The sequence below is a fragment of the Antedon bifida genome, chromosome 2, assembly GCF_963402885.1.
Source record: "Antedon bifida chromosome 2, ecAntBifi1.1, whole genome shotgun sequence".
Lineage (NCBI taxonomy): Eukaryota > Metazoa > Echinodermata > Crinoidea > Comatulida > Antedonidae > Antedon > Antedon bifida.
In genome coordinates, this window is record NC_136227.1 from 26,176,077 (window position 1) to 26,202,558 (window position 26,482).

The following is a 26,482-nucleotide window of genomic DNA, read 5'->3' on the forward strand; positions in this document are numbered from 1 at the left end:
GTTAGCATTACCATTAAATAGTTATAGTGGGAGGAGCTACGTCGACACACACACAAACAAAAACACATGATCGACTCCTCAGAGATTAAATTTGGGAGGCGGGTTTTGTGTTTTAATTATATTTTTGTAATACTGTATTATTTTTAATATGAGCAGTGCTGAAGTAAATTGCGGAAGGGATAGTGCTTTATGTTGCAGAAGACAAGAACCTCCGGAATCTGAAATGGTAAACAATTTTACTAGGGAGCTTACCACCTAGCTAGGCTAACCTATAATATATACTAGCTAGCTAGGCCTACTTACTATACTAGCCTAGACTAGCGGCCTAGTTAGGCTTCTTTACACACAGTAGCCTGCTGCCTGGCTAGGCCTAGTTAGAATAGTAGAGATGGAAAGTGGTATAGGCTGGACCTAGCTAAGTAATAGAATTAGTATACAGAGTAAAGTAGTAAAGTAGCATACTGCTAATTAATAATAATATGTATCTATTTAATTAATGGAAACAGGAACTGAAAACACGAATTGTAATTTGTATGTTTCTATGAATAATAATAAGTCACTATTTATTAATCTTTATTAACTTTCAGAGTACACTACACAGTACTATTAATCATTGTTCACATCACATTGGCGCGGGTATATTCCGTAGTATGTTATATGAGTTCTTTCCAGTATGTTTTTGTAAACTTTCATATTTTAATTACATGCGTAAATATGTTGAGTCAACTCATTGTCAACATGTCATATAAAGAATGTCAGAATTTCACACATTGTCGACCAAAACTTTCTAACTACTTCCTCATGGCCTCAGTGGCTTAACTGCTAAACTAAGGCTTACATGAAAAAAATGTTGAAAAAGGCAAAAAGCGCATCAGGCCTCTGCTACACAACTACATGGCCTAGGCCAATGTTATCATTTCACAGAAATGTGTGGATAACTGTGTTTTCCTACAAGTCAAATGTCTGTAAGAAACAATACTGCTAGGTATTTCAGAAGATCTCAATAGAGAGGTACACATTTGAAAAATAGCTAAAAGAATTGCCAAAAGATAGTCAATAAAAGATAGTTAATGGTTTCACTTATACCTTGACAATTTGTCTTAATATATAAAAACCAAAACTAGATGAATAATCGCCATATTAATGAGTTCATTAAACAAGAGATAACAATTGTTTGTTTCATTCTCGATTGTTGCATGAACCAACTGTATTGTTGAATTATGATTTTAATAAACAATTCAATTCAAATCTTTACAGAATTTAGTTGGAGGACACAATGCGAATAATTCAGACGATGAAGACGATATCCCAAGAAAAGATTATGAGGTATAAATGACTTATTTTTGGTTGTCATAATTTGTGATGACATAAAGGACAAAAATGTGTGTGGTTTCCTCCTCAGCTTAAATGATTTGGGCAGTTTAAAATTATTTTTATTAAAAAAAAAATCATCAATACTCAAATTTCGAAGATATACATGGTTTTAGTTGTGTTTTCATGGCCTTTTTGTTGAAGTATATAATATTACATTTAAATTTATTTAATTAAATAACTAATGTTACATTGTGTTAAGAATTAATGCATTTTCAGAGGCATGGATCAAGCAAGGGGATGGGGGAAGGGGGAAGGGGGAACATGTGCACGTCATCCCCTCCCTATCTACACATGTAGACAAGAAAAAACATGACATGATGACATGTATAAACTTTGATTTTCATTTTAAGGGAAAAAAAAGTTTCAGATTTTTCAAATTTTACAAGCGAAAACAAAGTTTATTAGGTGTAGATCTAGGATTTTTTAAGTAGGGGAGCACACGCCCTTGGGCAACCTCCTGCATCCATCTCTGCTTATGTTGTATAGTTGTTAGTCATACTTAAAAGACTTTAAATATCAGTAACAATTTTGTTTTGTTTTTTTAGAGTCTTGATTATGATAGCTGTGATAGTCATATTTTCAGACAATTAATAGAAAAAGAAGAATCGTGGTCAGCCAAGAATTTAGAGTTTATACGCTGGGTTGTGACATTCCTTATAGGCATTCTCACAGCCCTGGTAAGTATTTTAATGCATTTAAAAATAATGTTGATAGAATACTGTGTTCATACGCATGATTAAATTAACTAAATCCAAAATCAGCACAGGATTTATTATGCCTTGTCATGTCATACACTATATGAAACAGTAGGGGATCATCTCCCGATGTACTGATCTGTGTAGGCACTGCTAGATGTCGTTTGTCAGATTCCAGTTAAGCTTGAGGATGATCAATTTACATTTACAGAAGGATACAAATGGTATACAAATAATGAATATTTATGAGTTGAATTGGGCGGATTATTTAATTAGTTGAATAGGACCAAACTTTCAACAATTATATATATACATAATCCATATTTCAATGAATAAATTATATATTGTTTATGCCTGTATCAAATGACAAAGGCTAGGTTATGCAAATGTTTGGTGCTCTGATTTTGGCCGCAGGTGCAGAGAAGATGGCATAGCCTACAGTTGGGCAAGTAGATTTAGGGCCTACCACAACTGCAATTCTTTTCACAAAAAGCTGATCATGCAATTTAGTATGTGATGTCAATTCTTAATGTTTCTTCTTTGGTTTACTTTTGTTTTAGGATGTATTTTATTTAAATTGGCTAAGATGTAGGCCTATTTTAAATTTCCATTCAGTCCACAATAAATTTGTATTCAATAATTAAAGTTCTGCCCTTTACTTTCAGGTTGCAGTTGGTATAGATCTGATTGTTTCCCTTCTCAACAATTGGAAATTTGCCACAGTTGATCAATGTATCCTTTTATTAATAATAGTCTATTTTAAAAACAGTTCTGTTACAGTGATGGCGACAGTCTAAAAAACAAAAGGAGAATTATGCCTTTTTTGTATTGTTTTTCAGACTGTGTTTTAACTCAGCACCCAACAATTAATCAGATGATATACAGTAGCTTAATTTCATTATATATACTAATCATATACTGTACAATATGTACAGTACACTAAATAGCATTTATTTTTATTTTTTTGTATCTCCATTGAGATCCAGCCACTGATACCCACATCATTGTCATTTTTTCAGTAATTTGCCTTTGGATTTATATTTATTATTTAGTTTATTTTATTCTTTTATTTTATATCTGCGCTGTCCACCTCTATTTGTGAAGATAGTATGACCATAGTATCTGTACAAAGACATAATTAATCATCATAATATGAGTGAGTATTGAGTATGGAACGCCGTTAATTTCTTCTTTGCAGTGACTGCTCTAATGCTGGCATTTCATACTAAAGAGTTAGTACTGAAAAAACCCATTTAAAATATTTTTATTTGTATACTTCCAAAACACTATCAAACACTATATTATGACACAACAGTGTATTGCTTATTATATTTACATTTATTTATGAATTTTCTTTAAGTTTTAATATAACTAGCCATTGTCAAATGTAGTAAGGATGGTTGTCTTGTGGTTTCTCTTCTTCTTCTCCTTCTCTTCAATGCTAGTTTCACACTAATTGCTGCATCACTTGTTGCTCTTGAGGTATGTGGACCCTCAAATATTCCCTTTTCTATATATTTCCATGTTATCAAGTGTATACTTCAGCTTTGTCTACACTATCAAACTTACATGTGACAAAAAAATGTGATGTGCCCATATATGGACATGATGATGTCATAGCACAACCATATTTGGGCACTTCACACTTGTTTTTGTCAAAGTAGTTTGATTGTGTAAACAGAACTTTAGTGTGGATGGTTTTCACTGTTTCTCTTCTCTACACTCAATACTGCATCACATGTTGTTCTCTTAATAACCTTACTATCAAATGTTTGTTGTCTGCACAAAAACTATTTTTCAGCCTATAGCTGCAGGATCGGGAATACCAGAAATAAAGTGTTATTTAAATGGTGTTAAGATTCCACGTGTTGTCCGTCTGAAAACACTTGTTTGCAAAGCTGTTGGTGTGTTATTTAGTGTAGCTGGAGGTATGTATTAAATTGAATTATTTAGCAATAACAACAATTAACAGTGCAGTCAAACGTTGAAATGTATGTAAAATTTCTGAGACTTAGTAATAATAAGCAAAATCGTATAACGCAAGCAAGCACCATCAATTGCTATTGTTGCATGTTTGTCTTGTCATGATGTATTTTTGTAAGGGTCCAGCTTCGGCTGGAGGAACCACCCTTGTAAAATATTGTTGAAATAAATCAAATAAGCCTGTTTTAGTCAATACTGTACCTTAAATACATTTGATATACAGTAGATATATTTTATTGTCTGTTAAATGTTATTGTTATCATGCTTGTTTGAACTTTGTTCCCTATTTTTCTACCACGTCATGAACAACTTATCATGCACTTTACTTGATTAAAATTATTGTATCTTTTGAAACCTTTTAATTGATGTTAAAACTGTATTTCTGTCGATTGATATAGAAGTTTCACATTTTGGCCCAACCATAGTTTATTACCAATCACACTTAAGTTAGATATTTTCTTTAAATACTAAGTATTTCACTTAACTCAAAAATATTTAAGTATTTCCCCAAAATTATATTACTTATATAGGAGATTTTATTAATTATAGCTTAAGTGTGAATGGTGAATATGGCCACTGTCTTCTAGCTTCACTGACTCTTTAGAAGCCCAGATGTTTTTTGTCAAACAAATACATTAAATGAAAAGATTTTTGGAAACTACATTTTTCTTTAAAAATTTATATTGTGATTATCAAGATACAGTACAATAGTGTTCGGACAATATTAAACAAATGTTTCCTTATTTTGAACTTTCAGGATTATTTGTTGGAAAGGAAGGTCCCATGATTCATAGCGGTGCAATAATTGGAGCAGGTGTCCCACAATTCCAAAGTATAACATTCAAGAAATTCAAATTTGATTTTCCATACTTCAGAACTGACAGGTAAGATATTGAACTTTGAACTTTATCAAGCAAGATGTCATTCTTTTTGACTAGTAGATATTTCCCATCAAAATACACATAAGCTATATCATGGAGAAATAAGTTATTTCTCCATGGTTATATGAACAGCAAACACTTACAAAAACAATAAACTTATTTTAAAAAAAACAATAAAATAGGTTTAATCAATTGTTATTCCAGAGATAAGAGAGATTTTGTATCTGGTGGAGCAGCAGCAGGAGTTGCAGGTAAGTTGCAATGTAAATTCCATAATTATTATATTTCTTGTCTTGAGCTGAGGTATAGAGTAGGCCTACTACCAACTTTCACATGGCTTGGTAAGCCTGAGTTTACATACTGTACGCACATCATACAAAACTTGGTGTTAAAAATACATACACAGTTTATAATAAAGAAAGATATATGCATATTCTTCTTTATACTCTCTGGAGTGAGACTCAATAACTGGGGATGCCCTGTTGTGTGTAATCTCCAAAGTTTTGCTAGACGATGTAAAAGTCGTTTTATATTATGTCTCTTTTTATCTTTTTAAGCAACTCCTTATTCTCAAATTTGCCATTACATTAAAACATTACATTGTGTTTGTTTAATTTTTTCTAAATATATTTGTCAACGATAATTCTCAACAAACTTGTATTTATTTAGCTGCATTTGGTGCTCCGATAGGAGGTGTACTCTTTAGTTTAGAAGAGGGTTCGTCATTCTGGAATCAGTCATTGACCTGGAGAACGGTAAGAAAATATACAGCTATGGCAAAATTACTTGTACTGTTCTATCATATAGGTTTAAGACTGTGAGAAGTAAGGAAAAAATAAAACAGCTGTGGCCTTTATTAATTACAGTTGAACACCTTTCTTTTGACACCTCTATCCAGGGGACACCCCTATTTTACCCCTATTAAATAAAACGAACAAGCGGTATATATATTTTAACACTACAATCAACCCTATTCAGGGGACACCCCTATTTTACGCCTTTTAAGTAAAACGAACAAGCGGTATATATATTTTAACACTACAATCAGCCCTATTCAGGGGACACCCCTATTTTACGCTTTTTAAGTAAAACAAACAAGCGATATATATATTTTAACACTACAATCAGCCCTATTCAGGGGACACCCCTATTTTACCCCTATTAAGTAAAGCAAACAAGCGGTATATATATTTTAACACTACAATCAGCCCTATTCAGGGGACACCCCTATTTTACCCCTATTAAGTAAAACAAACAAGCGGTATATATTTTAACACTATTAAGGCACTTGCTTGATTCCTGTATCCATTTAATTTTCCCATGAGGGATTGTATTATATATTATGATTACTATTATTTGGTAATTTTTTCACTCATAGTACATATGAGTAAGTTGTTTTTCCCTGTTATATTTCAGTTTTTCTGCGCCATGTCAGCAACCTTCACACTTAACTTTATACTCTCTGGAGTGAGACTCAATAACTGGGGAGGGGTCAACCAGCCAGGTCTCATCAACTTTGGAATATTTGAGGTAAATTTAAGATTATTTACTTTTTTGTTAATTTTATGTTAAGATTTTTGCAGATTTTTGAGCTTGAGTCATTAAAATAAAAAAATGAAAAATATTGCCTTTATCTGCTAGTGTGGAACGGGAAAGTGTAACCTGTGGACAGCTGGTGATCTTTTAATCTTCATTGCCATGGGTTTTGTTGGCGGTCTGCTGGGGGCGCTGTTTAACTCTCTCAACAAGACTTTAACACGTTACCGACTGCGTCATGTTAGCTCAAAGAAAATATATGTGAGGTAAGGATAAAACAAATAATGAAATGTTTATTAATAATTGTTACAATTTTTGTGTTCAATTGTCTTCTGGAGTATGAAGATAAGATAAGAGGAGACAGTACAAAATGTGAAAAAGTGCGAACACAAACAACCTTAAGCTCTGTCTACACTATCAAACTTTATGTGACAAAATTGCCAGATAAAACCATGGCTTAAACCTCTTTAGTACTTATGGTTATCCTTGGCAATTTGCCTAAATATAAAAGAAAAGAAAAAGAACCGTAATTATGTAGCCATAACATGGGGCAAGAGTTTGAGGCTCACTCGCTCCATGGTGAACGAGTCTTCTCGGATAAGAACTATAAACCATAGGTCCAGTGTACCAGCTCATGTGCACTTTAAACAACCTAGTACATCTTTTGAAACAAGTAGAGGGTTACCCCGGTGTACTATTACATCACAGCCAGTGATCATAACTGGGCCCTCTGGGAGACCAGTCTTCGACTGAAGAGGTTACCCAGTATAAATAAATAATAACAATACTATTATCAAATGACTTGAAGTTTCGCCCGCATGTTTGTCTAAAGCTCTGTTTACACTATCCAACTAGTTTGACAAAAAGAGTGTGATGTGCCCAAATATGGTTGTGATATGCCCAAATATGGTAGTGATATGACATTATCATGTCCATATATGGAACATCACATTTTTTGTTTAGTGTAGACAGAGCTTAAGACATAAAGTGTTTCAAGAGGTAATTAAAAAATAGAAAGAATCTTGAGAGTATGTTTGTTTGCATACAGATCTAATCAGCTAAACTGAAACAGAAAATGAATCAAATTAGCAGTACAGGATCAATAGTGTCTCAATAATATAATATTTCACAATAATAAGAACTGCTTTGGTAGTTTCAATATAATAATAGTGTTGTGTGTCAAATAGTTGAAATTTGCTCTGTTGTTTTTTAAATACTATTATCTGATTAATTTTTTTTAAAGAATCATGGAAGCAGTTTTGATTGCAATGATAACAACATTTGTTGCCTTCCTTGCATCTGTCACTCTCGGACAATGTAAACAAATACCTGTAAGTATTTCTTCCATTTTCACATTACATTTGCTTATTTTCATAAATAGAAACATGTATTTATATGAAACATGTCGACACAAATGCTACCAAAAAACCTTTATTTTACCCTCAAAACGTCACTAAAACTCTGTCTACACTAAAAAACTTTATGTGACAAAAAATGTGATGTGCCCATTATATAGCCTTGATGATGTCATATAACTACCATCCTGCATTTGAGCACTATTTTTGTCAAACTAGTTTGATAGTCTAGGCAAGGCATTATATTACATTTATTTGGAAACATAATTGAATCAAGTTTGAAAAGATAAACACTATCAAACTTTATGTGAAAAAAATGTGATGTGCCCATATATTGACATGATAATAATAATAATAATAATAATAATATCCTGGATTTATATAGCTCCTAATGTTGTGAAACCTCTAACTCCACTGAATATTATTACCCTGGTCATTTTTTTGGATCAAACACGTATGGAAACATACTCCCATGATGCAGCTAGTAATCAGCGCAAAGTTCTGTCTTGATCTAACCAGGTTCCCATTTATACACTTGGGTGGCGAGAGGCAAGTAAATAAAAAAATAGAAGTTTAAACATTTTAGATATTATAATGTTTTTATAGACGAATACACCTGATAATGATGCCAGCAAGGAAGCTTTCAATTCCACAAGGAATTACTTTTGCCAGGAAGGTTACTATAACGACATGGCAACACTGTTCTTTAACTCACAGGAAGTTGCTATTAAACAGCTATTCCATCAGGAAGGTAAAGAGTGACATTTCATTCTATATGTTTTAGATTATACAGTAGATGTAATTGAATTACTTTACAATATTAATTTGCAGTTTTTATATATTTATTTATTTGTTAAAATGTATTTATACTGTGTAACCTTTTCAGTAATAGACTGGTCTCCCAGAGGGCCCAGTTGTGATCAGTGGCTGTGATGTACTAGTACACCAGGGTAACCGCCTACTCATCTCGAAATATGTATTAGGTTCTTTAAAATGCACATTAGCCAGATGTGTACACTGGACCTACGGTTTATGAGTCCTATCTGAGAAGACTCATTCTACCACCAGAACCATGGAGTGAGTGAGCCTCGAACCCTTGCCGATGTTATTGCTACGTAATTGCAGTGCCACTGCTCGGCCACTCACTTGCTGCACGTCTATTTTACCACTACAACCGACCCCTCTTCAGGGGATACATCTATTAATGGGACACTTTGTTGGGTCCCAAAGGTGTCCCCTTAATAGAGGTTCTACTGTATCTGGACATTCATACCTCGACACAGCTTGCAATAATGCTTAGGGTTTGAGTGCTGGAGAAAAATGTGCATTATCATTACAGTGATTTTATGGAGGAAATTATTAATCATTTAATTGACAACATTTGAGCACTACAATAATCAAGTGCTGTGTTCATATTTTTAATATCTATTTCTATTTTTAGGTGCATTTAGTCTATCATCTCTTGGGATCTTCTTTATGTTGTTCTTCTTCTTGGCATGTTGGACATATGGTGCAATGGTTCCTAGTGGTTTGTTTGTTCCTTGTTTACTTTGTGGTGCTGCCTATGGTCGCTTTGTTGGCAATGTGCTAAATGTGTGAGTTGTCATTGGTATTGTTATTTACAAACAGCAAAACCCATATTAAAGGGGACACCTACAAAGATTCTAACAAAGTTCCTCCTTAAAAGGTGTGTTCCCTGAATAGGGGTTGACCGTATACTGTAGTATGAAAACATAATATTTCCCCTCATTCGTTTCACAGAAATGTGTCCCTTAATAGGAGTGTTCCCTAAGTAGGGTTGTCCCAAAGAATGTTTCATGTATATAAGGAAAGAGGGTACTTAAGCCAGCCTAAATTAGGATTAAATAACATACTATTACATATTATCTCCACCTTAATTATTAAACGTATCTTCAGTCTGTAAAAGATCTCTTCAGTCGACTACTAGTACATCTGTACTTTGTTTTCCACCTAGTGACCTGAAGACGTGATCAAGCCTTTGCAGTTGCAGCTCCTAAACTGTGGAACAATCTTCCTAATTCAATTCAAAATGCACCTTCTATCGAAGTTTTCAAACCCATCTTTTTTGTTCTTTGTAATTAAATTTAAATCTGTTTTTCTCCCATTTTTTAATATTTTAAGCGCTTTGGGACAATCTGTTGATTTTTAAAAGCGTTATAAAAATTTGAAAACATTAACATTACATTCAGTGTGTAATGAATAAGTCCACTCACTCATAATCTTGATATTTCAGATACGTTGGTTACAAGAATATTTACACAGGAACATTTGCGTTGATGGGGTCAGCAGCTTTCCTAGGTGGCGTTGTTCGCATGACAATTAGCTTGACAGTCATTCTGATTGAATCGACCAATGAGATTAGTTACGGACTTCCTATCATGGTGGTTCTTATGGTAAGGATTCAGTATTTAGTAAATTATTTTTTAGGAAAATAAATTTAAAATAATACATTGAGACAAATGTATACTTTTTTAGTAGGACACTCAAAAACTGTCACTATCCAATCAAATTTATACCTTATCATTCAAGACACAGTTGTCTAATGCTGGGATGTCTGCATATCATGCAGAAGATCCAGGGTTCGAATCTCAGTGGGGGCGTTTAAAAAATAATTAAGCTTCTCTATATGTAAATTTATATGTATATAATTATATACTTTTCTGACTGTTTTACTTTATCGTTTTGATTTAGCTTTTCGCTTTTTTTTTGTATCTCCATTAAGATCCAGCCACTGATACCTACAGCATTGTCACTTTTTTCATTAATTTGCCTTTGGATTTATATACAAAAAAAATATATAAATAATGTGTAATAATAAAAACAATTTATTTTTAGGTTGCAAAATGGTCAGGTGATCTGTTCAATCATGGCCTTTACGATATTCATGTTGATGTCAAAGGAGTTCCCCTTCTGGAGTGGGATGCACCAAGGAAAGCAGAAAGGCAATTTTATTCTTTGATTATAATTTGTTATTAGTGATGAAACATGTCTAATGAAAATATATTCTTAATTTTCAAACTGAAACATTAACAACCTTATACCTGGCTAGATATAATTTTGAAATTATGTGTAATTGGTAAAGATGACAAAATCTACTAGTGAAAGAAATCCCAACTCAGATTCGAAATGAGACTCTTCTATTTGATATAGTGGCACTCTATTATTAGACCACTGGAGCTGAAAATTATTTGTAAATGGTGAAGATAAAAAGTTACTAGAGTGAAAAAATTCCAAAATCAGATTCGAACTGGGACTCTCCTATTTGAAATGGTAGTACTCTATTATTAGACCACTGCAGCTGAAAATTATTTGTAAATGGTGAAGATAAAAAAAATTGCTAGAATAAAATAATTCCAAACCCAGATTCGAACTCGGAATTTTCTGTTTGATTTGTTGGCACCCTTCTATTAGACCACTAGAGCTTTCAAAACAAGAATGAAACAACAAATGTATACATGCAAGATATTCCTTCCTTGGCGCTAGTTCCGTTTCGCACCTGTCATTTATTTTGACTCAAAATTTATTAAGTAACTTTATTGTGAGTACCACACCTTAGAATTAGGCCTAAAAAATACTTTTAACGAAGGAGATCACACAAAAAGTAACAAATAAATCCTTTAAATTGAGGAATTTACAGACGTGTTTCTCGCACATCGGTTCGTGATTTTTGCATACCCGAAGTTTAATGTTGTTGTTTCTATGGAGCGCCAAAAGCGCAATCATAATAGAGGGCTAAAAACTCAGTATAATGCGTATATTTAATGCATTTATTGGTGAAAATTACGTTCAATTTTAACATATTTTGTCAATGTCAATGCAACAAAAATGTTACTGTTGATACTTTACATGGTTTTCGCAGTTTTCATTAACTTTTAATAATGAAAATCGATAAATTCATCATCATATTACATGTACTGTAGGTTTATACTTCAATGATCTAAATAATATTCCTCTTAGGCCTAGGCCTAGGCTAGGTTGATATTTGAAAACAGCACATTATTAGCAGTAAAATGTTACAGCATTTTTATTGACAAAATATATTAAAATTAAACATGTATTTCAATAATAGATGCATTAAAAGAAGATGCATTCCACTGAGTTTTTAACTATCTATTATATTTGCAGTTTTGGCGCTCCATAGAAACAAAAATATTGAACTTCGGGTATGCTAAATTCGTGAACGGTATGCGAGAAACATGTCTGTAAAATCATCAATTTAAAGGATTTATTTGTTACTTTTTATGTGATTCTTCTTCATAAAAGTACTTATGAGGCCCAATTTTAAGGTGTGGTATTCACAATAAGTTACTTAACAAGTTTGGAGTCAAAAGGAAGTCGAAATAAAAACAGGTGCGAAACGGAACTAGCGCCCCTTCCCTTTTATTGTATTGTTATGAAACCAAAACTATGCTTATTATAGAGATATTGCAACTACATTGGTTTTGCTTGCTTTAATAGTTATTTTTTTTGTAACTTTAGGCTGCATGCACACGAAATCATGGACACAGATTTGTGTTATATCTATCCACATACACGTGTGCGGTCAATTGTAAACATGCTGCGTACAACTGCGCATCACGCTTTTCCTGTCATTACAGAGAGGGAGGAGATTCTTATGGAGCGTGGTAGCGTGTTAGCTCAAAATAATATTCTTTATAAGGTAAATACCTGTGGTATTCTACAAACCGCGATGACCGACTGAGACTATGTTTAGACAACCCTTGCCCTAATAAGACTATGTTTAGACACCCTAATGGCCTATTCAGACTGTTTTTGAATTCCAATGTCCTGTTCAGACTGTATTTAGACACCTTAATGTCCTATTACAGTAAGACTACATGTCTCTAAATCACACTTTCTATATTGTTCTGATCTGATATTATGGAGACAGACAGATGAATAATCACTCCATCAATTACGTACGTGGGAAGATATGTTTTTCTACTGAGGTAAATTGCATCAAATTCTAAGAAAATGTGTTTTATTTATACCAAGGAATCTCAAGTGTATTGTGTATAGAATACAATTTATGTTGCGCAAACCTTTTCTCTAATGCATAGTGTGTAGATTGTTCTTTTTTCTTCTAAAAATTGGCATTGGCAAAATCACGACTAAATCGTTATGCAATACAATCATCATAGGAAGTTACTATTTACATTAAATGGTTTAAACAAGCTTACAGTACAGTATATTTAATACATTTATTTGAATTTTTGAAATGTAATATATTATGTTCTCATCAGATAAATCAAATTAAGTTATGCTTGAATTGGTTCTGTGCTGTAAGGTTGTTTAAACCACTTAATCTAGTTATATACTAGCATGTATAAACTGTCACTCAAAAGTTACTTTAGTACATAAATTTGTTTTTAACAACTTTTAACTGTATATCTAAACAGAAAGAGAGAACATTAACTAGAGCTGCGGAACAGCGCCATCGGACTTTGTCGGTCAATGATGGGATATATGGAAGCTACATGGAGCGACGTGATCATAGAATGAGAGATGTGGACCAACCAACAGAAGATGGTGAACAACCAAGTGACAATTCTCTTGCCAATTCTCAAGAAAACTCAATGGAAGACTCTTTACTAATAAAGTAAGTTTAGTTCAATTCAACACTTATTTCATCAAATGCTATACAAATAATACAAAGCATAAAATGAGGACCAACCAATGGGTCTGTTGTAAATAGATAATAATATTGTTTACATTTACAATGAGAAAATTAGACTACAATTTAAAAAAAAAACATAGCAAATATAATAGAAATGAAATAGTGGGTGTTTTGGAAGATGCTACTTTGCTTTTAAGAGAAATTGAAAATGAAAAAGATCTTGCAAATAGCTTTGCCTAAAATCTAAAATTGTTTGTTTTTTTTTCTATATTATTGCAGTACTGCTATTGAAGAAAAATATCGACCTTTGACATTCCATGGACTAGTCCTTCGTAGTCATCTAGTTGTACTATTGGAAAAGAATGTATATTATCCAGAAAATTTAACAGTAAGATTTTTTCATTGGTGTTAAAATGATGAGAATTGATTTACAATTAGCTTAGTAGCTAATACAGTACAATAATTTGTATTTTACAATACAGTAGTTTGTAGGGCAATTATGGTACTATTTGTATAGTAGTAGTTTTATCCTATTATCACTAAACTGATATATTGTTCATTGATTTTTAAATGGTTAAGATGAGGAAATCTATGAGAATGAGATAAAGCTGCTCCGACTGAGATTCGAACCCAGGATCTTCTGCTTGATATGTAGACATCTTACCATACCATAAGACCACTGGGACTTTAATGTTATGTAGGCTAGTAGTACTGTTAATCGTTTTGTTCCTTAAGTACATATATGAAATGCATACATATATTATTATTTAATAATTTTTCAGAGAACAAGTCAGCCTGATATAGACTACGAGACATTGACAGAGTCATATCCACGCTATCCTGATATACACTCGCTATATAACTTACAAAGAATCAGTAAAAAAATGATCATGGTATGAACTTTTATCTGTCATAAAAAAGAAACAATTAAAAGCTATATACAGTGGCTAAAAACCATTCCTGATGAATAGATAATGAATTAATTAAATTCAATTGAAAAACATGTATGAAATGAATTAATGTTTTAACGCTATTGTCAAAATTCTAGGGAGAGTCTTTCTATAGCATTTGCCAACTACATTGTCAACATATAAGCCTGTTCCCCACTTTCTTAATAATTAATTTAGTGCATTTCTGTCGAGAGAATGGAGGAAATCATTTATTTAGACAAGCAAAATTTGGTGGGTCAATTGTTATTCATGTTGTGTAAGTTTTTCCAAATTAATGGGTGGGCTTTATACTACATAGTAGGCATACAGTGCTAACTTTGGTACACTAATTATGTTTGTTCTGTTGAAGCTGTCTGTAACTATCTGCTACAAATATTTGTTTAATTAATACTTTTGTTCTATATACAGGATGTTGAACAATACATGACATCATGCCCTTACACTATCTTGCCTGAAACCCCTGTTACTAAAGTCTTTCAGCTGTTCCGTACAATGGGCTTACGCCACCTGCCAGTAGTCAATAGTAATGGAGAGGTAAGTAAAATAATTGTAAGATACCCAAACATTTGAGAATAGTTTCTTCTCACTAATATATGTAGTTCTGAAAAGATCTGTTGAGCTTCTTGACGTTCAAATCAATACTAAGGACGATCAAATCATATGATCTAGATACCTTTATATCATTATCTTGATTTTCACCATGCAACCTTCAAACACTTTTAATGTTAAAATCAGTGAGTTTGTTTGTTGAAAAAAATGTAAAACTATCCAGTAAACACAAAATAATTGTCTTTGGTAATGTAAAATTTATTATTCTTTCATTGAGTTTATCAGTATATATTTGTTTTATAAAATAATTTCATATTATATACAAATCAATTAATCATAAACATTTTTTTTTATATTAAAATTTCATAATTTTTGTTGATTTGATTTGTTGAAATTGCATATGAAAAGTTCAATCATGTTTTAAAATATAATACACTAGAATTGTTAAATACAAGATAAATGTGGAAGGCTGTTGTATTGAGTTTAATAAAAATGGAAGACTACTCTATGTTATGTTATAGTTACTTTGATTATAAATATTAATATACAGTTGAACTTTGTAAGCTTACACTCTGTGTAACGGACACTCATTTAACAGTCTAAATTAAAAGACCAGCCTATAATTTCAGTGTAAGTAAGAATATTCTTCTGAGTAAAAAATTTATTTAATTAATAAAAAAACAGAAATCAAAAACACACAACTCTGAATAGTGAATAAATAAGTTGATTCGGTATTTATGTTGTCTAAATCATGAAATGTTCATTTTATTTTTATTTAATAAGTGAAGTGTTTGTACTAAGTCATCATCATTATAGATATACAGTTGTTGACATACTTGCAAATATTTGCTTTTTATTGTAATACTAATATTATTTATGGTATTTCAAGAGCAATTTATAACAACCACAAAACATAAGCACTGTGTAACTTTCCTATAATTTATATAGTATAAGTTAATAGCATTTTTAAAAACACACACTTCATAATTTTTGGTTGATGTTTTAGGTGATATTTGTAAATTTGACATCCACAAGCAAAATTTAATATTTCTATTCAATTACAAATGAAACAGACTCATACAAAAATACATCATATTTCAAGGTGCAATGACAAAACAAAGTTGTCCCATTTGATACTATGCCTTCATAATATTTAAATCTTCCCAGAATTCTTCCAGGTCATCCTCTCCATTCACCTCTCCGTTGACTTCTCCCTCTTCCTCGACTTCTTCGTCACTGTCCAACTGTCCATTCTCTGTCACCTGTTCCATATCCCTTGATTCACGCATAAATTCTGCTGTTCTTGGTGAACGTATTGTCTCAGAGTCTGCAGCTAAGAAATCTTCCACTGTCATGCCTAGCTCACGTTCTATTTCTGCCATAACGTCTTCTTCACAAAGTTCTTCCTTTTTCGACGTGTCCACCGTTCTTGAAATGTCGCTTTCATCCCACTAAAATTGTAAACAAATTATTAGATACACTTACGCATGTTTATTTCTCACTAATATTTTTTTTGTCTTAAGATACTTGGAATGATTACACGACATAACTTGACAGAGGAATTTCTGGAAAAGAAACTTCACCAACACCAACATTGTGATTGACCAGATCAATGGATTTCTAGAAAATAAACTTGACCAAACACCAGCCTTATGATTGACCAGATCAAGGGATTTCTAGAAAATAAACTTGACCAAACACCAGCCTTATGATTAACCAGCAATATCAGAAAAGAAACTTCACCAACACCAACATTGTGATTGACCAGATCAATGGATTTCTAGAAAATAAACTTGACCAAACACCAGCCTTATGATTGACCAGATCAAGGGATTTCTAGAAAATAAACTTGACCAAACACCAGCCTTATGATTAACCAGCAATATCAGAAAAGAAACTTCACCAGCACCAACATTGTGATTGACCAGATCAAGGAATTTCTAGAAAATAAGCTTGACCAAATCCTGATTGACCAGCAATATTAGAAAAGAAGCTTCACCAACATCAACATTGTGATTGACAAAACCATTGGATTTCTAGAAAATAAACTTGACCAGCAATATTAGAAAAGAAACTTGACCAACACCAGTCTTATGGTTGACCAGACCAAGGAATGTTAGATGAAACTTGACCAACACCAGCCTTATGATTGACCAGACCTAAGGAATATACGAAATTAAGTTTGACCAACATCAGCATTATGATTTACCAGACCTAAGGAATATAAGAAATTAAGTTTGACCAACATCAGCCTTGTGATTGACCAGACCAAGGAATGTTAGAAGAAACTTGAAACACAAGCATTTTGAGTGACCAGACTAAAGAATATTAGAAAAGAAAATGATGAAATTATGATACACATCCTTTGGACAGTTTAGTGAATTAGTTTATATTTTTCTAAATTATTTTAAAATTCCAAGAGAAGAGAGAATTATTTTATACTTTTTTAGATAATTGTGCATGTGTATGATAATTGTTAAATTATAAAAATATATATTGTTATGGAAAATTGATATATAATTTAAACAATAAATATTGTTATGTGTGTTTTTTTTTAAATAAGCATAAATCAAGCGATCAACTCAACTGTTGAATAATTCTATAATTTCGGTGATTTTGCAAAAAAAATCCCTGTGAATTTTGACATTTTATTTTATAAAGTGGCCCTATGACACCGTAAGGTGGTGATATGGCAATATGCGTGCACATGTAGCAATATTATTTTTTTAGGGATTTTGCAAAAAAATGGGGATTTTGTCGGAAAATGGGCAAATTTCGACCTTTTTATTTTTTGATAGAAAGTGGTCCTATGCCATAATAAAATGGTGATATGGCAATATTCGTGCAGCTACTAAAATGTTTAAAAAGCAGACATTAATCGTACCTCAAGATCTTCAGGTTCTTGTTTCTGTACTGGTTCGTCCATCGTGTCCAAATATATTGATTCGGAACTTGAATGGTAGGTTAGCTCAGACTCTTGTGTCCTTGATCCAGTATCATCGTACACAAGTTCCACTTTGGCTTGGTTGTTTGCCTATATAGAACATAAAAGTCAATTTTATCGTCGTCATCGTGTCCATATGTTAAAGTCACAGACGAGCGGTAACGGTAAGCGGAAACCGCGAAGCTTTTCCCATATAGAAATCTACTCTCAGCAGGTTTCCGCACAACCATCCGTCCGCTCTGCGTTTTGTGCAAATAGGCATAAGAAATAACAGAGTTTCCCCCGTACTTTCTGGCCTTTAAACGACTATAGGCCTACTTCCCATCCCGGTTTACGGACTATAGACATCATTTTGTCAAAATTTCAGCTCACTTCATTGACATCTTCATGGCCTAATCATCGGCGGCTGCTGCCGTAATTCCTCTTTAATCTTGGTTCTTTTTAATGCAATGACGTAAGCGTAACGCAAGCAAATTGACCAATGGCAAGCGACACTTCGGATAATCCATCGCTTGTGATTGGTCAAATTAATTGTGTTGCCCTTACGTCCTTGCGTTGCGTCGTAGTGGGAATCATGCAAGCTTTAGACCTATGACATAGGTCGTCTTTTCCACTATACAAGTACACTATACTAGTACAACAGTAAACATTTAAAGTCTGACTTGCCATATCTACGACCCTATATCGCTCTTCGTCATCCTCCTCTTCTTCCTCTATTCTAGGAAGACTTCCTCCTACGTCACCCATCTGAACCCACGAATCCACGTCATCATCTTCGCCCTCGGCATGTTGTCTGTTGAGATCTTCGGCATCTTCTAAATCGGCGGCGTGGTAACCTGGACTATTACGTAATCGTTTGGAAGACAGTTGTTTTGGTCGCTTGTACTTGAGAATGTGATATAAGATCTGTTGTCCAGTGTTAAGGTAATTTCACGTGAACATGATCGAGACATATCACAGAAATGTGCTTATGAATATCATATATTGGTATTTGCCTATTTCCCATTCAGATGAGAACTCGGTTTATTCAGAAATCACGGAAAAATTATCATCATCATTAGGTTATCATAAAAAAGGAAATTAAGCTTAGTTAGGATCGATGACGTAATATTATTTTTGTTTTCTTAAAGGTGTAATTAACTAAACATAAGTAAATTAGTATAAAGGATACGATAAGATCAAAACCAATCATTAAAATACTGAAAAGAAAAACAAATATCGATTTATAATATCAAGAACCAGGGAAATATTGAAATTATTTCACTCTTCCCTCTGAACCAAGAGGGTAAACATTGTTTTAAACGAATTCCTATCAATTAACACCAATAATAAACATAACATATTTTTAATTGTTGTACCTTCCTATTGTCCATGGTAGTGTGTCCACAACATGACCAGTCTCCTTGTCGTAGGCCAAGATTGATAAAACATAAGTCATATTGGCGAATATCTGAAGAAAATGACAATAAAAAGATCTTCCCAAATGAAGTCGATGCCGCTTCTGCAACAAACAATAATGTAGGTTATATTAAGATGACGTCATTTTATTACTGACAGCTTTAATTTACCTCTTTAATTATGACGTGCAGTAGTACTGGCGGATGACGTCAATACAGTATCTTAAAAGTCTCGACGGAACAAACAACTATAGATTAGGACTGGAGTACATTAGCGTAATATAGAACCGTTAGCATTGTTCGTAGCTTTAGCTCTTCAAGTTAGCTTTAAACACAAATCATCCGCTATTTGATCTATTGCGAATAATCATTACTTATGTACAACGATTAATTTTGATTATTCGTTTGAATGACACGAGTTTGCTGTTTTGACTTTTGGTATTGTTGGCCACATAAACAAATCTCCAACGATAGCAATTAATACTTTGTACCTATTCTAATTCAAAAGATAATTCATAATTTCATTGAATTATACTCTTATTGAATACGGAATTAATGTGGACTGAAACACCTTGAAGAATTCAGCCACCAGAGCACGCATGCGATGTGTGCTGGTCTGCTATCTGGTATCTGGCGTTAAAACTTTTAAGTTTCTTCGTTTGTGACTGTTAATATAGGCTTATTTTTAGGATTCGTTAATTAACTACGCAAATTAAAACATTTGAACATATAAAACAACAATGTTATTGTTAATGTTACCGTAAATTATAATGTTATAAGCTGATGAAAGTGCGCGCAAAATGGTAACAGAAAACGTATACATTTGAATGATGTGCAAGCGAAACCAATCAATTTCTTTCATCAACGGTCGACTACGCCATAATTAGGTTAATCTGGGCCTCAGTACTTAATATAGAGTTGAATTGGAAAACATTGAATCAACGTGTGTTTTGCGTGAAGCAAAGATTCGTCTCTGTTCTTCAAGTGAAATGTGCCTGCCTTTTGAAAATTAAACGCGCCACAATCTTACCATGGATATAACCTCTGGAATCTTGTACGCACAATACAGCAAACTGGATACTACGCCAAGTACGTAACCGGCTACGGCGTCTTCGGTCTAGGAAGAAGACATTTAGACTTGTTATAATTGTTTATTGATATGCATTACATTTACAACCTCATTGCAAAGAGGTCCACGTAGGCCTATATACTTTTCCACCTCGCCTGCCCTGGATATACACCTTACAAGATCTCTCCATTCGTTTATGTTAGTGCAATTTCTTTTATTTTTGCAATCCGCTGCCGCTTTGAGCTAGTTTCAAGTTAAAAATAATTGATAATTTAGATTAGACACATTGTATGGCTAATGGTTTATAAATCTCTTTTTCATACTTTGATTATTATAGGCCTACTATTATTTCATGGATGTGAAGATGTCTTTATTCCCGATGATACAAAAGATCTTAATGTTGAATGATTTCCTCTCTTTATTTGTACTAGAAAATGACTAATTATTTTAAGAATCTCGTGAAGTTGAGTCAAGTCGTAAAAAAACAAGTTCACAGAGTTTTTCCATTAACTTATAATTGGAATGAAGGCATACTTTTGTGGTCGTTGGATAGAGGTTTCTGAATGAATCGTTATTGTTATTATATTGTCACGTTTATAAGCAGTAAAAGGATGCCTTTTTTCATTGTTTAGAACAAAGCATTTCAAATAAACCTGAAGAAAGTCTTCGTGGCTTCCAAGTAGAACACGTCCAGTTGGAGACCATTTTGGCTGGCCTGCTTGCGGCTTAGGAATTAACCAGCTACTTAGATAAGACACGGAGAAGAAGCAAGTTGTCCCTATGCATAACACTTGGAAGCCTGATCCATTCATTTTGTATCGGCTTAGTGAACCAGTTTTCCTTGGCTTGTCTTTCCAATTAGCTAAAAAATAAATGAAATTATTTAAGCATACTAAATACAGAAATATCGCTTACAAAGATAAAGTTGAATAAATTAATATTTTAATTGAAGCGTTATCAAAAACTATTACTTAACATAAGAATATTAGAATAATAAATGTTTGTTTGCTTTTCTTGTGAATTAAATCATAAAAATAAACAGAGGACGTATTGACGTATTATTGTTACACATTGTCACAAGTTTTACCAAATTATCCAGCGCACGACCAAAGTCAAATAAACTAATCGCATTTCTAGAAAATATAGATTATGTGTTTTTGGGAGCTCGGTTATCTTCGGATATCGGATAGCTTAGTCGGTTAGATTCGTTGAGTTGATAGCTCAGTCGGTTATCTTCGGACAGTGGATAGCTCAGTCGGTTATCTTAGAGCGGATAGCTCAGTCGGTTAGCTTCGGAGATGGATAGCTCATTCGGTTAGCTTCGGAGATTGGATATCTCAGTTAGGTCGAAATTGGATAGCTCAGTCGGGTCGAGATTGGATAGCTCAGTCGGGTCGATCTCATTGGATATCTCAGTCGGGTCGAGATTGGATAGCTCAATTGGGTCGAGATTGGATAGCTCAGTCGGGTCGAGATTGGATAGTTCAGTCCGGTCGATCTCATTGGATATCTCAGTCGGGTCGAGATTGGATAGCTCAATTGGGTCGATATTGGATAGCTCGGTTGGGTCGAGATTGGATATCTCAGTCGAGTCTAGATTGGATAGCTAAGTCGGGTCCAGATTGGATGGCTAAGTCGGGTCTAGATTGGATAGCTCAGTCGGGTCGAGATTGGATATCTCAGTCCGGTCTAGATTGGATATCTCAGTCGGGTCGAGATTGGATAACTAAGTCGGGTCTAGATTGGATAGCTAATTCGGGTCAAGATTGGATAGCTCAGTCGGTTCGAGAATGGATAGCTAAGACGGGTCGAGATTGGATAGAAGTTGTGTAGAGATTGGATAGCTCAGTCGGGTCGAGATTGGATAGCTCAGTCGGGTCGAGAATGAATAGCTAAGTCGGGTAGAGATTGGATAGAAATTGTGTAGAGTTTGGATATAAATCGGGTCGAAATTAGAGAGCTAAGTCGGGTGTAGATTGGATTGCTGAGTCGGGTCTAGATTGGATATCTCAGGTCTACGTACGATTTCCTGCAGGTGAAAAATTACTGTATTGAAATCCATCGTGTGAACATGGCCTTCTCTTGTGTACATAATAAAAATATTGTCCAATAAATACGACATCCATCACCAAGAAATAAATTGCTGTTAAAACCTGTAAAACGTAAACAAAAAACAAAATGTAAAGAAACCCAGAAAATTGTCATACGAAACCAATAGTCTTATAACCACAAATAAATACAAGGCAGACTCTGGAATGTATAGGCCCTAGGCCTCTATTCCCACACTGTTCACAAACTAATATAACGTTTATACTTTATCAGTGACGCAGGAAAACTATTAAGCTGAAAATGAGAATTCGTTACCGGTTTCTGAAATTGGTTTGAAAAGAGATTAGAAACGTTTGGAATGTGTGAGTGTGAGAATCAGTCGTTTCATGCATCATTGTCGTCAAATTATTCCACAATAAAAGACAAGATATATCGTCAGTCTTGAAACAACTCGCTGTTCTTACCATTGTGCCTATCTGGTTGCTCAATAAACATCCCAGGAGATTACACAGATTTGCAGCGGCAAGATGGAGTGTAAAAAACAAACGATTAAATGTTGCCTTAAAATCTTGATGATTTGTTCTTAAAATTCTAAAAAAAATAATAATTATTTAATTAATAACAAATAATAGTATATATATAGATATTAAAACGGATTCAATCACTCATGTCGTCAGTATAATTGTATTAAGATGGGACTTCTCGCTTGTATCCATGACATTTATTGGCTCTTAGAAGTCCCAGACGTTTTAGTCGAACAAAATAGGACTATAAGATAACTAAATAAATTGTCATCATCGTCGTCGTCATCGGAGATAGTTGAGTCTGAAAAATCATAATCTTAATTGTCAACGGGGACCATCACCCTTCTCGCCATGGGATAACCATAATTATTTTAAAAGCATTATTACTTTTCAAATTATCAATAATTGTGTTCGTTGTGACCGTTCTTTCATAATTATTCAGCACAAAAAAAAAAAAAATCAGCGTCGATCGTTAGCTTTCCTGTCGTAACTATAATGTCATCATCTCCTCATCCCAGCCTCCAATTTCCTTTTCCAATTTTCCAACAATCTTCAAATACATGATTCTCGGGATATGGTCTCATGAGACACAGAGACCGGGATCATCCAGGGAAACACCCTACTATGAATAATACAAAAGAGTTCTAAGTGTGTTGTTTTTTATTTGGACAAGTGGCTTAGAACCCCCTTAACCCGGTCGGTAGAGATGCAAATCCGGTGGAATAAGTAACATTAAATGTAAAATACTCGAAGCTCATAAAACATTGCAACATTGATTGTAATGGTGACTAAAAAGCACCATTGATTTGACAGAAAAGAAGGAAAGAAAATAGAATAGTTGCAGGCCTACTAACTGTAGCTTCCACGCAAGACATAAGGTATTTAGTATATAAGGCAATACATTACCTTAGTGTACTTAGCCTAGGCCTACTTACAGGAAATGTGATGCAAACCACAGGGCGATAGCTATAAATGAGAATGCAAATCCTACATGTTGAATTGAAGACACCAAACACATATTGAAGACATTGTAAACACCCGTTGAACTACTGTTGCAGTTTCCCAACTTCTCATCCCCATCAGTGCTATTGTTCAACCCAGGCATCCCATCAGTGCTATTGTTCAACCCAGGCATCCCATCAGTGCTATTGTTCCACCCAGACATCCCATCAGTGGTAATATTCCACCCAGACATCCCATCAGTGCTATTGTTCCACTCAGACATCGTAGTCCAACACCTAGATTAAGTAATAATACTTTGTGAGATGATCTTGAGAATGTTTGTTACCATCTAGATGGTCGAAGTTGGGTTTTCTGTGTCGACGTGTTAGAATGTATTTTGTAAGTCTCTTGAGAAAATAACTCATAATGGTATAGGGTTTAAGGATGTATTGACTCCCAGTATGTTAAATGGTCACGTATAATACGAATATGGTGTCTGATATCAACATCTAATTTATTTGAAATGTAAATAGGCCTAGGCCTATACCATGACCATTTTTTGAGTATACAGATGATTATGTACATGCCATTTTATCCATCTAATAATTAGTTTTAATACTATTTCTTTATGTGACAATCAGAATGGCTTTGTTTGCGGGTTTTGTGTATGAATCAAATGTTTTATACCTAATTTCACTGTTCTAATTCTTTTAAAGGTGTATTGTCCCTCAAAAACATGAAAAATAAAGAATAATAAAATCAGACTTTGAATAGATTATTTTGCGGTAGTTTTAAGCCTAATAAACTTAATCACTTTCGTAGTATAGAAAAAAAACCGGAAAAAATTAATGTTTTTTACTTTAAAAATGACAAAATAAATAGTTAAATTTAACCTAAAACTCATTGAATGGCAGTCAATTTGACTATTTTTTGCTTTAAATTATAGTTTTTGAGGTAAATATATTTTTTCAAAGTGGATAACTATAAGGTGACATTAAATTGCATATTCAACAAAATGTTTTAAGAATTACTTTTTGTTTAGGGGTATCTCTAAAGTTTGTTTGTTCATCTCATTTCGTGAAGACACAAAGATATTTTTTCAATAAATTTTATTTGTTTTAAATAAAGATTCTATAAATATAGTTACCGTATATACAAAGAAAATGTAAAATCACAACGAAGAGGAGTGGTAAGTCTCTTATCTAAAGCTCTGTCTACACTATCAAACTAGATTGACAAAAAAAGTGTGATTTGGTTAAAAATATGATAGTGATATGCCCAAATATGGTATAGTGATTAGACATCATCATGTCCATATATGGGCACATCACATTTTTTTGTCACATAAAGTTTGATAGTGTAGACATAGCTTAAGAAAGGGGATATTGACAATCTGAGCAATTGGAGACCAATAACTAAATACGGAATACAAAACCATTGCAAAAGTTATTAGTAATCGTCTACAAAAAGTAATTTTTTTGTATTCATAACGTTTATAATGATCAGAAATGTTATAACAGGCGTTTTTTAGTCAGAAAATATTAAAAGGATTAGACTTAACGGTGTATCTGAAGAAGAAAATATTGAAGATGCAAAAAAAGGCTTTGATAAAGAAAATATTTGAAGACATAAATGGTTAATCACAACACTTTACTATGAATAGTGGTACTGTATACGACAAGGATGCCCAATATCGGCCTATACTATAATACTATAATGGGTCTACTGATATGGCATGTAAATTAAGAGAAAGGTCTTGTTAAGTTTAATGGAATTGGGTTACCTATCTTTAAAAAATATAATTAAGCAGTACGACTACAGGTCTACAGCAGACATTTCATATTCAAAACACAATATTGTGTATTTGTATTTTAAATTTGTATCTATCTTCACTAGGTCTATCGGTTAGGGTCATCAATAGCTTTACCATCTCAATAGGCTTATTTCATCATTTTACCGACGCGTCCAGACGTTAACATTAACAACGTAGGCCTATAATTGAGTATACTTACACTAATTTTCAACAGGATTGAGAGACAAACTGTTTAACGGTGAATATCCCTAAAATTCCACAGGTACCGTCAGCCGTAAGCTCTTCATTACGCCATTTTGGATATCAATGTATAAGTATTAAAGTCCACAGACCTTATCAGCGCGTACGAACAACCAATAATTCAGTGAAAAGTCATCATAGAATATGTGTGTTTGTAATTCAGTATTCTATTCATATATACATAGTATGTTTACATTGGAACTACTATGTAAACAAGTCATATAACTCGCTATTATAAACCTTACAATTACCAAAACTATGCAATTGCACTTTAGTCTCACCATATGAAAAACGGTCACCGACCAAGTAGCGGGAAATTTGAAATTCTTAAGTAGGCCTACAGTCAGTGCAAACATCTCTATTACTGTATTAGAACCAAACACAACATACCATTACAGACATCATTATTTAAAATAATAAAGTTTTATTTTCTAATAACTTAATACAACATCTGTCTAATTAATACACTAGTGCGAGGGCGGGGACTTATTGACGGTGGGTTTGTAAACATAAACATGTTCTGCCGACGGTTGCTACAAAACA

The 26,482-nt window shown here is 33.4% G+C and overlaps 2 protein-coding genes across 3 annotated transcripts; one reads left to right on the forward strand and one right to left on the reverse strand.

The window, feature by feature from the left end:
* Positions 1-66: 66 nt before the first annotated feature.
* LOC144858734 (H(+)/Cl(-) exchange transporter 6-like) lies at positions 67-17,657 on the forward strand. Its single transcript, XM_078714837.1, has 22 exons — positions 67-226; positions 1,258-1,326; positions 1,920-2,051; positions 2,735-2,801; positions 3,445-3,551; positions 3,871-3,997; positions 4,810-4,936; positions 5,138-5,184; positions 5,603-5,688; positions 6,350-6,463; positions 6,575-6,735; positions 7,713-7,800; positions 8,431-8,575; positions 9,266-9,419; positions 10,079-10,238; positions 10,681-10,787; positions 12,325-12,505; positions 13,245-13,444; positions 13,742-13,850; positions 14,245-14,355; positions 14,821-14,946; positions 16,485-17,657. The coding sequence occupies exons 1-22, from the start codon at positions 149-151 to the stop codon at positions 16,563-16,565; spliced, it is 2,577 nt and encodes an 858-aa protein (XP_078570963.1). The 5' UTR covers positions 67-148; the 3' UTR covers positions 16,566-17,657.
* On the reverse strand, positions 15,349-26,008 carry LOC144858749 (uncharacterized). Of its 2 annotated transcripts, XM_078714853.1 has the most exons (11): positions 25,899-26,008; positions 23,880-24,182; positions 22,885-23,011; positions 22,395-22,524; positions 21,025-21,233; positions 20,333-20,419; positions 19,264-19,406; positions 19,077-19,104; positions 18,572-18,811; positions 17,846-17,995; positions 15,349-16,412 (listed from the first exon to the last, which is right to left on the reverse strand). In XM_078714853.1, exons 2-11 carry the CDS (start codon positions 24,167-24,169, stop codon positions 16,098-16,100), a joined length of 1,719 nt encoding a protein of 572 aa, XP_078570979.1. In that variant the 5' UTR covers positions 24,170-24,182; positions 25,899-26,008; the 3' UTR covers positions 15,349-16,097. The 2 variants fall into 2 exon arrangements, with proteins under 2 accessions (XP_078570979.1, XP_078570980.1); XM_078714854.1 differs by lacking the exon at positions 25,899-26,008 and having other exon boundaries at positions 19,264-19,355; positions 23,880-24,254.
* Between the last annotated feature and the right edge of the window lie 474 nt (positions 26,009-26,482).

Bases quoted from the DNA above. Each gene is read 5' to 3' on its own strand.
- LOC144858734 (XM_078714837.1), top strand. From the start codon at position 149: ATGAGCAGTGCTGAAGTAAATTGCGGAAGGGATAGTGCTTTATGTTGC. The intron at 2,052-2,734 runs GTAAGTATTTTA...CTTTACTTTCAG, and splicing joins TAGGCATTCTCACAGCCCTG to GTTGCAGTTGGTATAGATCT. The intron at 3,998-4,809 runs GTATGTATTAAA...TTGAACTTTCAG, and splicing joins GTTATTTAGTGTAGCTGGAG to GATTATTTGTTGGAAAGGAA.
- LOC144858749 (XM_078714853.1), bottom strand. From the start codon at position 24,169: ATGTCTGAGTGGAACAATAGCACTGATGGGATGTCTGGGTGGAATATT. The intron at 19,105-19,263 runs GTACAACAATTA...TTTTCTTTTCAG, and splicing joins CTACCATGGACAATAGGAAG to TATTTTAATGATTGGTTTTG. The intron at 16,413-17,845 runs GTACGATTAATG...TTACAATTTTAG, and splicing joins AAGAACCTGAAGATCTTGAG to TGGGATGAAAGCGACATTTC.